The sequence below is a fragment of the Scyliorhinus torazame genome, chromosome 5, assembly GCF_047496885.1.
Source record: "Scyliorhinus torazame isolate Kashiwa2021f chromosome 5, sScyTor2.1, whole genome shotgun sequence".
In the NCBI taxonomy this organism is placed as follows: domain Eukaryota; kingdom Metazoa; phylum Chordata; class Chondrichthyes; order Carcharhiniformes; family Scyliorhinidae; genus Scyliorhinus; species Scyliorhinus torazame.
The window spans coordinates 253,644,094-253,657,338 of NC_092711.1; the positions used below are offsets into that span (position 1 = coordinate 253,644,094).

General features: G+C 43.8%; 1 protein-coding gene across 8 annotated transcripts in view; it reads right to left on the reverse strand.

The window, feature by feature from the left end:
- LOC140421052 (BCL-6 corepressor-like protein 1) overlaps window positions 1-13,245 on the reverse strand; it is a 516,176-nt gene that overhangs the window by 46,150 nt on the left and 456,781 nt on the right. For all 8 annotated transcript variants that reach the window (XM_072505370.1, XM_072505367.1, XM_072505366.1 and 5 more), the window contains 2 exons: window positions 7,637-7,803; window positions 5,801-5,946 (listed from right to left, as the gene is read on the reverse strand). In XM_072505370.1, the coding sequence (XP_072361471.1) occupies window positions 5,801-5,946; window positions 7,637-7,803 (313 nt within the window). The remainder of the gene's footprint in view (window positions 1-5,800; window positions 5,947-7,636; window positions 7,804-13,245) is intronic.

Sequence of the window (13,245 nt, forward strand, 5' to 3'; positions counted from 1 at the left end):
CCACCACAACCCCTCGACCTGATTCACCAACGAGAAAATCCAGACATCATCTTTCTCACCAATGAGTCAGCAAACCGACCAAATGATATGACCCTCCTGGCCGGTGATGCAATAGTAACTCCATTCAAGATGGTGGAAGCTTTTGCTCTGCCTTCGGGAACGTTTGCTCAAGCGGCCGAATAGTTTGCCCTTACTAAAGCATGTATTCTAGCTAAAAGTAATGATGTGGAGATGCCGGCGTTGGACTGGGGTGAGCACAGTACGAAGTCTTACAAAACCAGGTTAAAGTCCAACAGGTTTGTTTCGATGTCACTAGCTTTCGGAGCGCTGCTCCTTCCTCAGGTGAAGAGACCTCTTCATTCACCTGAGGAAGGAGCAGCGCTCCGAAAGCTAGTGACATCGAAACAAACCTGTTGGACTTTAACCTGGTGTTGTAAGACTTCGTACTGAGCTAAAAGTAGAACAGTCAATATTTATACTGATCCGCTTTTGGGGCAGTACATGATTTTGGCCAATTATGGAAAACCAGGGGATTCATAACTTCCTCCGGCCAACCTATTGAACATGCTAAATTGGTTTTAAATTTACTAGATGCTGTTCAGCTGCCCAGTAAGATAGCCGTTTTAAAGTGTGAAGCGCATACTACCACAGATGATGAAGTCTCATGCGACAATAGATTTGCTGATAAAATTGCAAAGGAAGGGGCTCTCAAACAGCAGCCATAACTGCAAGTGGCTGCAGTTGAACTTCCGTCCACCATAACAGAACCAAGGTTAAAACAGGCACAGGAGCAAGCCTTTCTACAGGAGCATCGCTCTTGGCTAAAAGCAGGTTGCTATCAAGACAATTTTGATAGGTGGATAAGGGCTTTGAAAATAGACCAAACGTATGAAGCTCTCAGAGAAATTATACTTTTGGAGGAGTTTAAAAATTCAATTCCTGATGTAGTTGAGAACTCATGTGGAAGAGCAGAGGGTTAAAACCGCGAGGTTAGCAGCAGAAATGGCAGATGATTATGAATTAGTTCATAAGTCAAAGCTTGGTTTCCGACATCAGTTTCAGCCTGTGAGGGATAGAAACTGGGCACATGAGAAATACTCAAGTGGTAAAGGTAAAGGTGATCTGATGGGAGATAATAAGGAGAGTGTCAAAAGTTTCAAATGTTTTTACTGTAATAAACTAGGCCATGTAAAGTCACAGTGTTGGTGGTTGAAGAAAAGCACTGGGAAGGCTGATGTGGTAAAACAGCATAAGACAGTGGGGTTTGTTAAAGTGGTGAAGGAAAGCCCAAGTGAAGCGAAGGAGGTGCAAAAGATCGTACAGCCTGATCAAGAGGTAATTGATAAGAAGGTGCCAGATCTTTTTAAAGAATTTACTTGTGTGGGTAAAGTTTACTCATGTGTATCAGGAGGAGCAGGTAATGAAGTCACAATTTTAAGAGATACGGGAGCTAGTCAATCTTTGATGATAAGAGATGAGGAGTTATGTAGTCTGGGAAGAATGTTGCCAGAAAAGGTGGTAATATGTGGAATTCAGGGTGAGAGGAGTAGTGTTCCATTATATAAGGTAAGGTTGGAAAGTCCAGTGAAGAGTGGTGAAGTGGTAGTAGGAGTAATAGAGAAACTATCTTGTCCAGGAATACAGTTTATCTTGGGTAATGATATAGCTGGATCGCAGGTGGGAGTGATGCCTACTGTGGATAAGCCAATGGAAAATCAGACAACTGAAGTGTTGAAGGACGAATATCCTGGGATTTTTCCGGATTGTGTAGTAACAAGGTCGCAAAGTTACAGGTTAAGACAAGAGGAGAAATCAAAGAGTGATGATGAAATTGAAGTGCATGTATGATTTGTCAAAGGAATAATCGGTGATAGTGGACATGTTTTCAAGGTGGGTAGAGGCTTTTCCAACCAAAAGAGATGATGCTAGAACAATGGTAAATATTCTGGTAGCAGAGAATGGTTAAAGGAAATTGGTTTGGGATACCAATGGTTTTAACAGTGACAGGGGAACTAATTTCACTCGCAAATTGACCAAAGCCCTGACAGAATCCATGGGATTTGATTGGAAATTGCATATACCATATCAGCCACAATCCTCAGGAATGGTGGAAAGGGCGGATGGAATAATTAAAACTGCAGTTACAAAAGTGTGTCAACAAATTGGGCTGCTATGGCCAGATGCCATACCCATAGTAATGTATGCCCTGCAAAATCAGAGAAATCGTAATACGGGTTTAACCCCGTCTGAGATATTAATGGAACGTCCCATGACAACTGGAACTAAACCCCCAATGACTCCAGCGGCAGTAGCCATAATATGGGCAGATGAGGCTTTACTAAAATATGCCCAGGCCATGTGTGAAACCGCTGAAAAAAAAACATGAAAAGGTGCGACAGGCTTAGATGCATCCAAAAGAGGGAAATACACACCCTTTAAACCTGGAGATCAAGTATATGTGAAAGCATTAAACAAAGATTCTTTTTCTCCTGAGTGGAATGGACCCTACCAAGTGCTGCTAACAATCCGAACAGCCGTTAAAGTAAAAGATAGGATCCGCGCAACTCGTGTAAACTACATCAAACGGAACTTTGAGAGTACTAGCGAAACGCTGACCTGAAGAGAATGACGGCGTTGATGTTTTTATATTAATCCAACATCATGTAGAGGGTAAACTGCATACTAACACCTGAATATACATGTCTCACTCATACGCAGAGAGGGTAAATAAATTCAGTTGTTGGGTTTGTACACAAATTCCCAGATGCTTGGGGGAGGGCTTCGCTGTGCGACCTATCCTATTCGCCAGTAAAGAGATAGCAGAATGGGCTCGAAGACAAAATAGTACAGGGCATGGGTAAGAGACACAGGATATGTTAGATTGGAGATTAGCTGGATACGATATGAATAGGTTTATAGGATGGTGGGGGCCTAGGTTTAATGTAACACGTCAAACGCCCTGTTTGATCCTTCCCAATTACACTGGAGTCCCAAAGGATAGCATATGCTTTAGGAAACATAAAACATATGGGACCTACCCAATCGGCACAAGTCAGTGTGATCAGACCTTGAATTGGCAACCCTTACAGCTAAAGGACTATTCATCTTTGATTGGTCAGGAGTTGAAAATCAAACTAGTGGAGGCTCCTGGGAAGGGGATCGATTAGACTAATGATGACTGATAGTAAAGGAAACCTGAACGCATATAACAGCATGTATTTTATCTGTGGCCACACCAGAAAATTGGGACGGCTCCTGCTATTTTGGATACGTCGTCCCTTATGTGCATCACATTCAGCAATTGCAGGACCATCCCCATCATAGGATGACACAAAGTATTATGACATGGGCACAAATGCTGGGAATAATGATACCACCATTAAGAATAGCCACTAATGCATACGAACTACGCGAACTACGAGACATCCTTGAGCAGGTAGCTAATGACACTGCAGAAGCTGTTAACCAGATAGAAACTGAGATGGTTGCTATAAGAGCGGTTGCCCTGCAGAATAGAATGGCTCTTGATTTCTTGTTAGCTGAAAAGGGAGGCACTTGTGCCCTGATTGGAAGTGACTGTTGCACACACATCCCTGATAACTCAGAAAAATTGATAATCTGGTGGATCACATTCGTAGAGAGGTGACAAGATTACACGAAAATGAGGGATCGGACTTTGGCTTTGGATGGTAGGATCGTTAGGACAGACGATTGTGTTCTGGATTATAATCGCCATTGTAATCTTGTTTGTCGTATGGTTACTGTTTTGATGTTGCGCAAGATATTTTTATTGTACGAACACGGGAACAGCCCTAGCCACCTTGCTACCAGGCTCATAACACACAGGGAACTGTCATACATCCGTTTCCCCTTACACTATAACCCACCCTACACGATAATTTACTGAAAGGTGTTGATCAGAAGATCAACAAGGAGGGAATTGTGGAAGGGAAATTAATGAGTTGCCAATTTAGAAGCATGGTGGGAAATGCTGGACTATAGTTAACACTGCTTTTTAGCGAAAATGCTGAAATATTCTGGTCTTGGCCTTATTATGAAAAAACGTTGTCCTCCGAAAGATAACAAAATGTGTACTCGAGTTGTTTTTAGCCAAGGGCAAGAACATGCGTACTACGTATTTCATCTTGCGTACTTTCCAAGGTCTATTTAATATAAACATGCCTGTTTACTTCAGATTGTAAAAACATGCTGTCTTCAATCAAATCTCAGAGTGCAGTGCCTTTGCTTTGCAGCTGAAACACTCTCGCTCCACAAGTATATTTGTTTAAATAAATTTCCTTAAATCGAACCTCGAGGAATTTGTCTTTATTATGATTTCCACGACAAAGGGTAAGATCCTGGCATGGATAGAGGATTGGCTGACTGGCAGAAGGCAGAGAGTGGGGATAAAGGTGTCTTTTTCAGGATGGCAGCCGGTGACTTGTGGTGTACCTCAGGGGTCGGGGCTGGGACCACAACTTTTCACAATATATATTAATGACCTGGAGGGAGGAACTGAAGGCACTGTTGCTAAGTTTGCAGATGATACAAAGATCTATAGAGGGGCAGTTAGTATTGAGGATGCAAGGGGGCTGCAGAAGGACTTGGACAGGCTAGAAGTGGGCAAAGAAGTGGCAGATGGAATACAATGTAAAAACGTGTGAGGTTCTGCACTTTGGAAGGAGAAATGGAGGTATAGACTATTTTCTAAGTGGGAAGATGTTTAGGAAATCAGAAACACAAAGGAACTTGGGAATCCTTGTTCACGATTCTCTTAAGGTTAACGTGCAGGTTAAGTCGGCAGTTAAGAAGGCAAATGCAATGTTAGCATTCATGTCGAGAGGGCTAGAATACAAGACCAGGGATGTACATCTGAGGCTATATAAGGCTCTGGTCAGGTCAGATGCCATTTGGAATATTGTGAGTAGTTTTGGGCCCTGTATCTAAGGAAGGATGTGCTGGCCTTGGAAAGAGTCCAGAGGGGGTTCACAAGAATGATCCCTGGAATGAAGAGCTTGTCGTATGAGGAACGATTGAGGACTCTGGGTCCGTACTCGGAGTTTAGAAGGATGAAAGTGGATCTTATTGAAACTTATAGGATACTGCATGGCCTGGGTAGAGTGGATGTGGAGACAATGTTTCCACTTGTAGGAAAAACTAGAAGCAGAGGACACAATCTCAGATTAAAGGCTGGTTTAGCACAGTGGGCTAAATCGCTGGCTTCTCATGCAGAACAAGGCCAGCAGCGCGGGTTCAATTCCCGTACCGGCCTCCCCGAACAGGCGCCGGAATGTGGCGACTAGGGGCTTTTCACAGTAACTTCATTGAAGCCTACTTGTGACATAAGCGATTATCATTAAAGGGACGATCCTTTAAAACAGAGATGAGGAGTAATTTCTTCAGCCAGAGGGTGGTGAATCTGTGGAACTCTTTGTTGCAGAAGGCTGTGGAGGCCAAATCACTGAGTGTCTTTAAGATAGAGATAGATAAGTTTTTGATCAATAAGGGGATCAGAGGTTATGGAGAGAAGGCAGGAGAATGGGGATGAGAAAAATATCAGCCATGATTGAATGGCGGAGCAGACTCGATGGGCCCAATGCCCTAATTCTACGTCTTATGGGCTTATAGAGCAGTGCAGTGTTCACCTCTTTTATGTCTTCACTTTGACCATTCATAAAAGTAACTAGCAAAGCTATGTTGCATATAACATCAGCATATAGAAAACTTCTGAATATTCTTTGGCTCTGAATAAACTAAACATTACAAATGTAAGTTGAAATAAGTAGTACAGGCCACATACCTATAAGAAACTGTTTCATTGGCTCATTATGAGCCATCTTTAGAACCGTCTGACCCGAGTAGGTAGCAAGAGTGGGATCCGCACCATATGACAGTAGAACATGGACAACATCCAGGTGGTCATTCACAACAGCATCATGAATAGGTCTAAAACAGTAGCAGAAATAACGTGGTAAGTTGGAGTTTTAGTGCCAACTTTAGCTAGAATATTTAATGTCTTGATAAAATAGGACAATACTGGTGAACTGTGACAATAGGGGCATACTTCAACTGTGATTGATCAGTAATACAATTATGATTACCTACCACATAGCGCCTGAATTTTTGAACAGAAAGCATCCTTAACATACCACAGGTAAACCCAAGCATGTTAGCAATCACCTGATGTGAAAGTCTGAGCCTCCTAAAGCATTGATATTCTGTCATGTCTAGGAATTTAATTTGCTGTCAACACACTGTTGGGGATATCGCCTGCTGTGACCCAGTGCAGTTACTGTGCTTGCTACTGTTGGTGCTGCGGATGCGACTCTTCTTGTTCCTCATCTGAGGTCCAAGATTGAGTTGCATAAGCAGCTCCCTTGCTGCTGTGATTGTTGACTGCTGGAAAGTACAGATTAAAGGCAAGAAACTCCAAGGTTTCCTAAATGGTCTCTAAAATATTGGGAACCTTCTCTAAAGAAGTGAAAGCACATTCTCAGAATAAGTCCTGTGAGCAACGTCATTTTACTTAGGCAAGGGAGAAGGTGTCAGACTCCAGTATTAAATGTCTTTGTTGCCTATCAATTGATCAGTTCTGATAATTCCCACTGTCCTCTAGCCTTGTTTTATGTGCAGAGTTGAAATCAGAGTCCAAGATTAACATCTCAGATAATGAAAAATCAGCATATTTAAATGACAGACCCCGTCCCATTGGGGTTTCCCACATTCTGAAGAACATGCTTGGGTTAAATGTGGAGGTTGGTGGTACCCTGCTGGCTTCTTCACACACTGGCAGTTTCAGCTGATTTAACCTATCATATGCAGAGACACCCACCTATAACTTGGCAGGTTAAAATTCTTCCCCCACATTGTGTGAAAATAGACTTATTCATTTTGAAAATAGCAGAAGATGGTTTCCAGAGATTCATACAAAGAAACAGGGGCATTATCAGTTTAATTAGCAGCCACACTGACCAATCCTTGATTGGGAAGGGTTGCATTTAGTTGCGATTTCAATGTCCAGAATAAAGGAGGAGTACAAACACTGCATGGATCATTCTGCAGACGGAAAGGTAGAGGCTGTTTAACACCAGATTAATAGTGGCCAACCTCATTGGGTTGTTTCAAAGTTAGATTGATCAAAAGCATGTTTTAGTCAACCCCAGGGGAAGGTCATGTGATTTGTTAATTTTTTTATTCACAGGGAGGGGTTTGATATTAAGCAAAGTGTTTTCGGAGTACAACTACTACTCTGTATGTTCACCAGCTAACTAATGTAGCTTTGACAATCTGTATGTGGTCTTGAGAAGTTCATCAGTTCATAAAGGATTATTATTGTTACATTCCGCATTTATGAGATTAGAAACCAGGCAGTAAAGGCACCCTCCTAAACAAAACACACAATAGTTGTTTACAAGAATGACCAATATGGATGCATCTGAGGGTATTATCTAATATTGATCTAAAATTAGTAACAGACCTATTTGCAGAGAATACCAGTGAAACGGTTATTCTGCCTCTACAAGTGCTATGCCTGAGCTGTAATTGCTTAATGCAGACATTAGGAATTTGTTCCATTCTCCAAAATTCACTGCAGATACAAGATTCACAATATTAAAAATACTTATACCATTCTTACCTGGTACCATCCTGTGCACTGCAGTTTACATCTGCTCCATGCTCCAGGAGCCGTGTCACGATATCAAGCCAGCCACGTGCGCAGGCTTCATGCAATGGTGTGTAGCCTGCATTATCCCGGTGATTGACTTCACAAATTGCATTTTCCAAACAATAGATAACTACATCCTACATAAAAGAGATCAAAAGAATCAAATATTTTATCATTTATTTTAGAAAAGAAAATGCATATTGATAAGACAGTAGGATAAACCCTAACCATTGCTGGCATCTTTGGAAACCAGATGTAGATGTGGAAACCAATTAAATAATAATTTACCTAAGCTTTCTCTCCTTAACATGCTCTGTTATTTTGCTGGTGTAGTGTCACAGGTGCTCACTGACCGTTGCTACCTGACCCAATTGTCTAGTCTTTTCTATATAGGCATAGACTAAACCTTTGCTTCAACGATAGCATTCCAACTTCTACATTGGATGATCTGGGGCTGAATTTTACAGGGAAAGTGGGCTAGCCACCTTTTATAGCCACCATCACGGAGGGTGTAAAAAACAGCCCTTGGGTTCAAGTACTTCAGAGATTGAGCATGTAACTAAGGCTGACATATTCCGTGGAACCGGTGCAATGTTGAAGCTGCCATTTTTTGGATGAGATGCTAAAAAAAAGGCCTGGCTTGTCCGCTCAGGTCAATGTAAAAGAACGAAAGTCACTATTCCAAGATTACAGGAGTTCTCTTGCGTTCCTAACAGACATTTATTCCTCAATTAATATTCCCACGAAAACTAGTTATGTGGTCATTTAATTTTGGTTTTTATTGCAGGATCTTGGTGTGTGGCGACTACACTTCAAAAGCACTTCATTGACAGTGATACATTTTGGGATGTCCTAAAGTCCTGAAAAGTGTTATATCAATTCAAATTCTTTGTTTCTTCACAAAGAGCATTGGTTGTCTAGTTAAGTGAGAAAGCATTACAGCGAAATCAATTCTTTTTCTTATTTGACTCCCACAACTGATTTCTAGACAATGGTGAGAAAAGAAAATATAGTTTGATTTACTTCCCCTATATCCCATGGTGCTGACGTAAATTATAGCACTCTTGCCACTGCTGGTTAAATCCGCTTACTTTAACGATAGTATATTGAACTTGGACGTGTCTGGTGTTGGCTTTGTCCACAGGCCATTGGAAATATATGCACATAATAATTTAACATTTGGTCAATATATTATTTTCCTTCATGAAATGTAAACTTGTCAATTGGGGAATAACATGCATGGAATGCTGTACTGCACAAATTCATGCAATGTTTCTCTGTACTTCTAATGAACGAAATTGCAAGCATTTCTAGGGACACAAAACTAACATTAGGTCTAACAAGTCTATACTTTTCTCTATCTACCCACCTTCATGTTATATCTCTCAATGCAATACTTCCAGCTGCACAGGGGCACCAGACAAGGATGCCCACTGTCCCCGCTGCTGTTCGCTCTAGCGATCGAACCACTAGCAATCGCACTCAGAGCAGCAAAAAGCTGGAGGGGGATCCGAAGGGGAGGCAGAGAGCACAGAGTCTCACTCTATGCAGATGACCTGCTACTCTACATTTCGGATCCACAGAGCAGCATGGACGGAGTCATCGTGCTCCTGAAAGAGTTTGGCGCCTTCTCGGGCTACAAACTCAACATGAGCAAAAGCGAGATCTTCCTGGTACACCCACAAGTAGGTGGGGCAGCACTAATGGGACTGCCGTTTAAACAAGCCCGACACAAATTCCACTACCTGGGGATCCAAACAGCCCATGACTGGAAAGGGATCCACAAACGGAACCTCACCAGTCTGACAGAGGAAGTAAAAAAGGACCTGCAAAGATGGAACACACTCCCACTCTCCCTCGTGGGGAGAGTCCAGACAATCAAAATGAATGTGCTGCCCAGGTACCTCTTCCTATTCAGATCCATCCCGATCTACATCCCCAAGGCCTTTTTCAAAGCACTGGACAAACTAATCATGGCGTTCGTATGGGGGGGGGGGGGGGGGGAAAGAAAGAATGCTAGGATCCCAAAGAAGGTCTTACAAAAAAGACCCCCGGGGGGAGCTAGCCCTCCCAAACCTACAATTCTATTGGGCGGCGACGGCCGAGCGTGTAAGGGGATAGATCAAGGAGCCAGAAGCCGAATGGGTGTGCGCGGAGGAGGCCTCCTGCAGGGGGACCTCCCTCCGGGCCCTTGCCACGGTGGCACTCCCATCCCCACCCAAAAAACACTCCAGCAACCCGGTGGTAATAGCCACCCTCCAGTCCTGGAACCAATCACAGCAGCAATTTGGCCTGACCAAAATGTCGGGTAAAGCTCCCATCTGCAACAACCATAGGTTCACGCCAGCGCTGACTGAGGCCACCTTCAAAAGGTGGGGACAGGACAGAGGGACACTGACAGTCAGGGACCTATACACGGACGGCAGGGTCGCAACACTGGGCGAACTGACAGAGAAATTCCAGCTAGCCAGGGGGAACGAGCTAAGGTACCTGCAACTAAAAAAACTTCCTACGAAAGGAGACAAGGACATACCCACAACCACCACGACAGACAGTACTGGAAGGGTTATTGGACGCAAGCATATTAGATAAAGGAAACTGTAGCGACATGTATGACCGATTGGTAGAAGGGGCCGACACCGCACTGGATGCAACAAGAATGAAGTGGGAGGAGGACCTGGGGATCGAAATAGGGTGGGGACTCTGGAGCGAAGCACTGCATAGGGTCAACTCCACCTCCACGTGTGCAAGGCTCAGCCTGACACAACTAAAAGTGGTACATAGAGCCCATTTAACAGGAACTCGTATGAGTAGGTTCTTCCCGTAGGTGGAAGATAGATGTGAACGGTGCCAAGGAGGCCCGGCCAACCACGCCCACATGTTCTGGTCTTGCCCCAGACTTGTGGAGTACTGGACAGCCTTCTTCGAGGCAATGTCCGAAGTGGTGGGGGTGAGGGTGGAGCCATGCCCGAAAGTGGCGGTCTTCGGGGTTTCAGACCAGCCAGATCTATTCCTGGGGAGGAGGGCAGACGCCCTTGCCTTTGCCTCCCTGATCACCTGCCGTAGAATCCTGTTCGGCTGGCGGTCAGCAGCACCACCCAAAGCTGCGCTGGCTGTCCGACCTCTCGGAATCTCTCCAAATGGAGAAAATCAAATTCGCCATCCGAGGGTCAGACGACGGCTTCCACAGAACGTGGGAGCCACTCACCCAATTGTTCCGGGACCTGTTTGTGGCCAACAAACAAGCAGAAACATAGCCAGGTAGCCAAGAAACAGGGGAAAGTAGCCAAAGCATGAGAGGGAGAGATAGACCGGGAGAGGGGGAGACAGTTAAATCTAAGAGGAAGGAAAGGCGAACCACAGGGGGTAGAGGGAAGAGACAGGGAACAATAGAGAGCCAGGGAGGGGGGAGGCAGGGAAACGTTAACAAACTTGGCATCCACAGGAACAGAGAAAACGGGGAAGACGGGAGGGCCGCTGAAGCGGAAGCGAGCACGAGACGACAACAGCAGCGAAATCCGTCCGGGAGAAGCAAGGGACAATACCACAAACAGATGCCTACTTATGTGTGTAAATAATTTTGCCAAGTGTGCAGAGTTGCTGCTGTTGAGCGAGTGCATAATACCACTCGTCGACTTTCTCGCGGAAAATTAAAATGTCAGCAGCAATCCATTGGCGGGGTGGGGAGGTGGGTGAGTGTTCCGTCGGGATGGTGTGGGGAAACTGAGGTGCGTGGGGTAATGTCTAGTTAATTGCTATTGTATATTCTCTTTCTGCACTATGTTAATGTTCACTTTATTTTGTTGTGTTAGTATTATTACTATTGTTTATTATGAAATAAAAAAACATGAATTTTCAGGGGGACAGAGAGGTTTTTTGGCTGAGCCAAAATTCGTTAAGAGCCCTGATTTCAGAAGCCCCGCCCCAAACCCATCATTTTTGCTGAGGTGTGGAGCATGGAACGGATTGTAGCTTGCCCATCTGTGGTTCACAGAGGCAGCTGTACATATAAAAGTGCAGCTGCCTTCCATCAGATACAATTTTTATTAGCGGATGTCCAAAACACAACTTGTGGGCTTTATATTTTTCAGAAAGTCTAACTTACTGAAGTTCTTTGGAGGTAGGTACCCTTTTGTAGAGGTACGGGACACTTATGGATAGGTCCAGGGACATCTTTGGGAGAGGTCCACTACCCTTTGGGAGAAGTCAAGTGCCCATGGGACTGTTAAAAGTAGATATGAATGTGTAAAACGTTGACCACCCAATGGAACTGTCAAGCTATCAAGACATTTAAATCTTCTGCCCTTTAAGTCTACAGTTAAAAGAATATCAATGCTTGCCATTTCACTCTGTCTGTTGGCATAAGCCTGAGGGCTGTCATTATAGGATTCTTGTTGCATGACTGATTTCACAACCTCTCATTATCACTATTGCGAGCCTGTCAGTTCAGCTTGACTGACAGCTCCAAGTAGTTATAAAGTCTTTGGTGTGGGGCTATGAATACAAACACTTGTCTGCTCATGGCAGCAAGGCCAGCCCTTCACCTTGACCGTTCTCTCTTTTTAAAAATAATTTAGAGTACCCAATTATTTTTTACCAATTAAGGGGCAATTTAGCATGGCCACTTCATCTAACCTGCACATCTTTGGGTTGTAGGGGTGAAACCCACGCAGACACGGGAGAATGTGCAAACTCCACACAGACAGTAACTCAGAGCCAGGATCGAACCCGGGTCCTCAGCGCCGTGGACAGAAGTGCTAACCACTGCGCCACCATGCCGCCCCACTGTTCTCTCTTCACAGATGTTGTCAGACCTGCTACCGATTGTCCAGCATTTTCTGTTTTTGTTCCAGCCCTTCACCAGCCTGCCTCCATACACTCCTAGCAGCTTCCATGGCTGCCTCAGTACTATTTCCAGAGATGGCAGGCCTGACTTACATTAACATACCCGTTGAATATTTTCAACGTTTTCTTCTTTTGCCTCAAATACTTGGTTCAATTCAGTTCATTTTATGCTCTGAGCTCAGAAGAAACTAAGTTAAAGTCCCACCTTATCTGTAAAAGCATCAGTAAAATACCAGAGTCCCATTTCTCTTAGGTGGGTCAAAATCCAAGGTTTGCTTTTTGGCACCACTTGTTTTCTAGCCAGCCAAGTATTTGGGGTGCCCAACACCGTGGGAAAAAAATCTGTAATTTATCTCACTGCTATATGCAACTGGATGCTGTGCTGGCTTACATTATAGAGTCATTTTAATAGTGACTACTCTTCATCATTATTTCATTAGCCCTGGAATGGTTTGAACATCCTGAGGATGTGAAAGGTGCTATATAAATTCAAGATCCTTCTTTCCTTCAAGGCATGATGTATTTTGCAAGAGACTGAGTACCATGAGTGAAACCAAAAATGTCCTATATTTCTTCACCCCACCACAATTTGGGTGATTGACAAATTCAGCTGTTTTACACCATACTTCTTAGCTGTCCCCTTTTAAGCAGGACAACCTGACATGAAACCAAACAGCTAAGTTAAAGAGGAAGCAGGATACAACACCTTCAAGCCAACAAAAACTTTTCCAGTT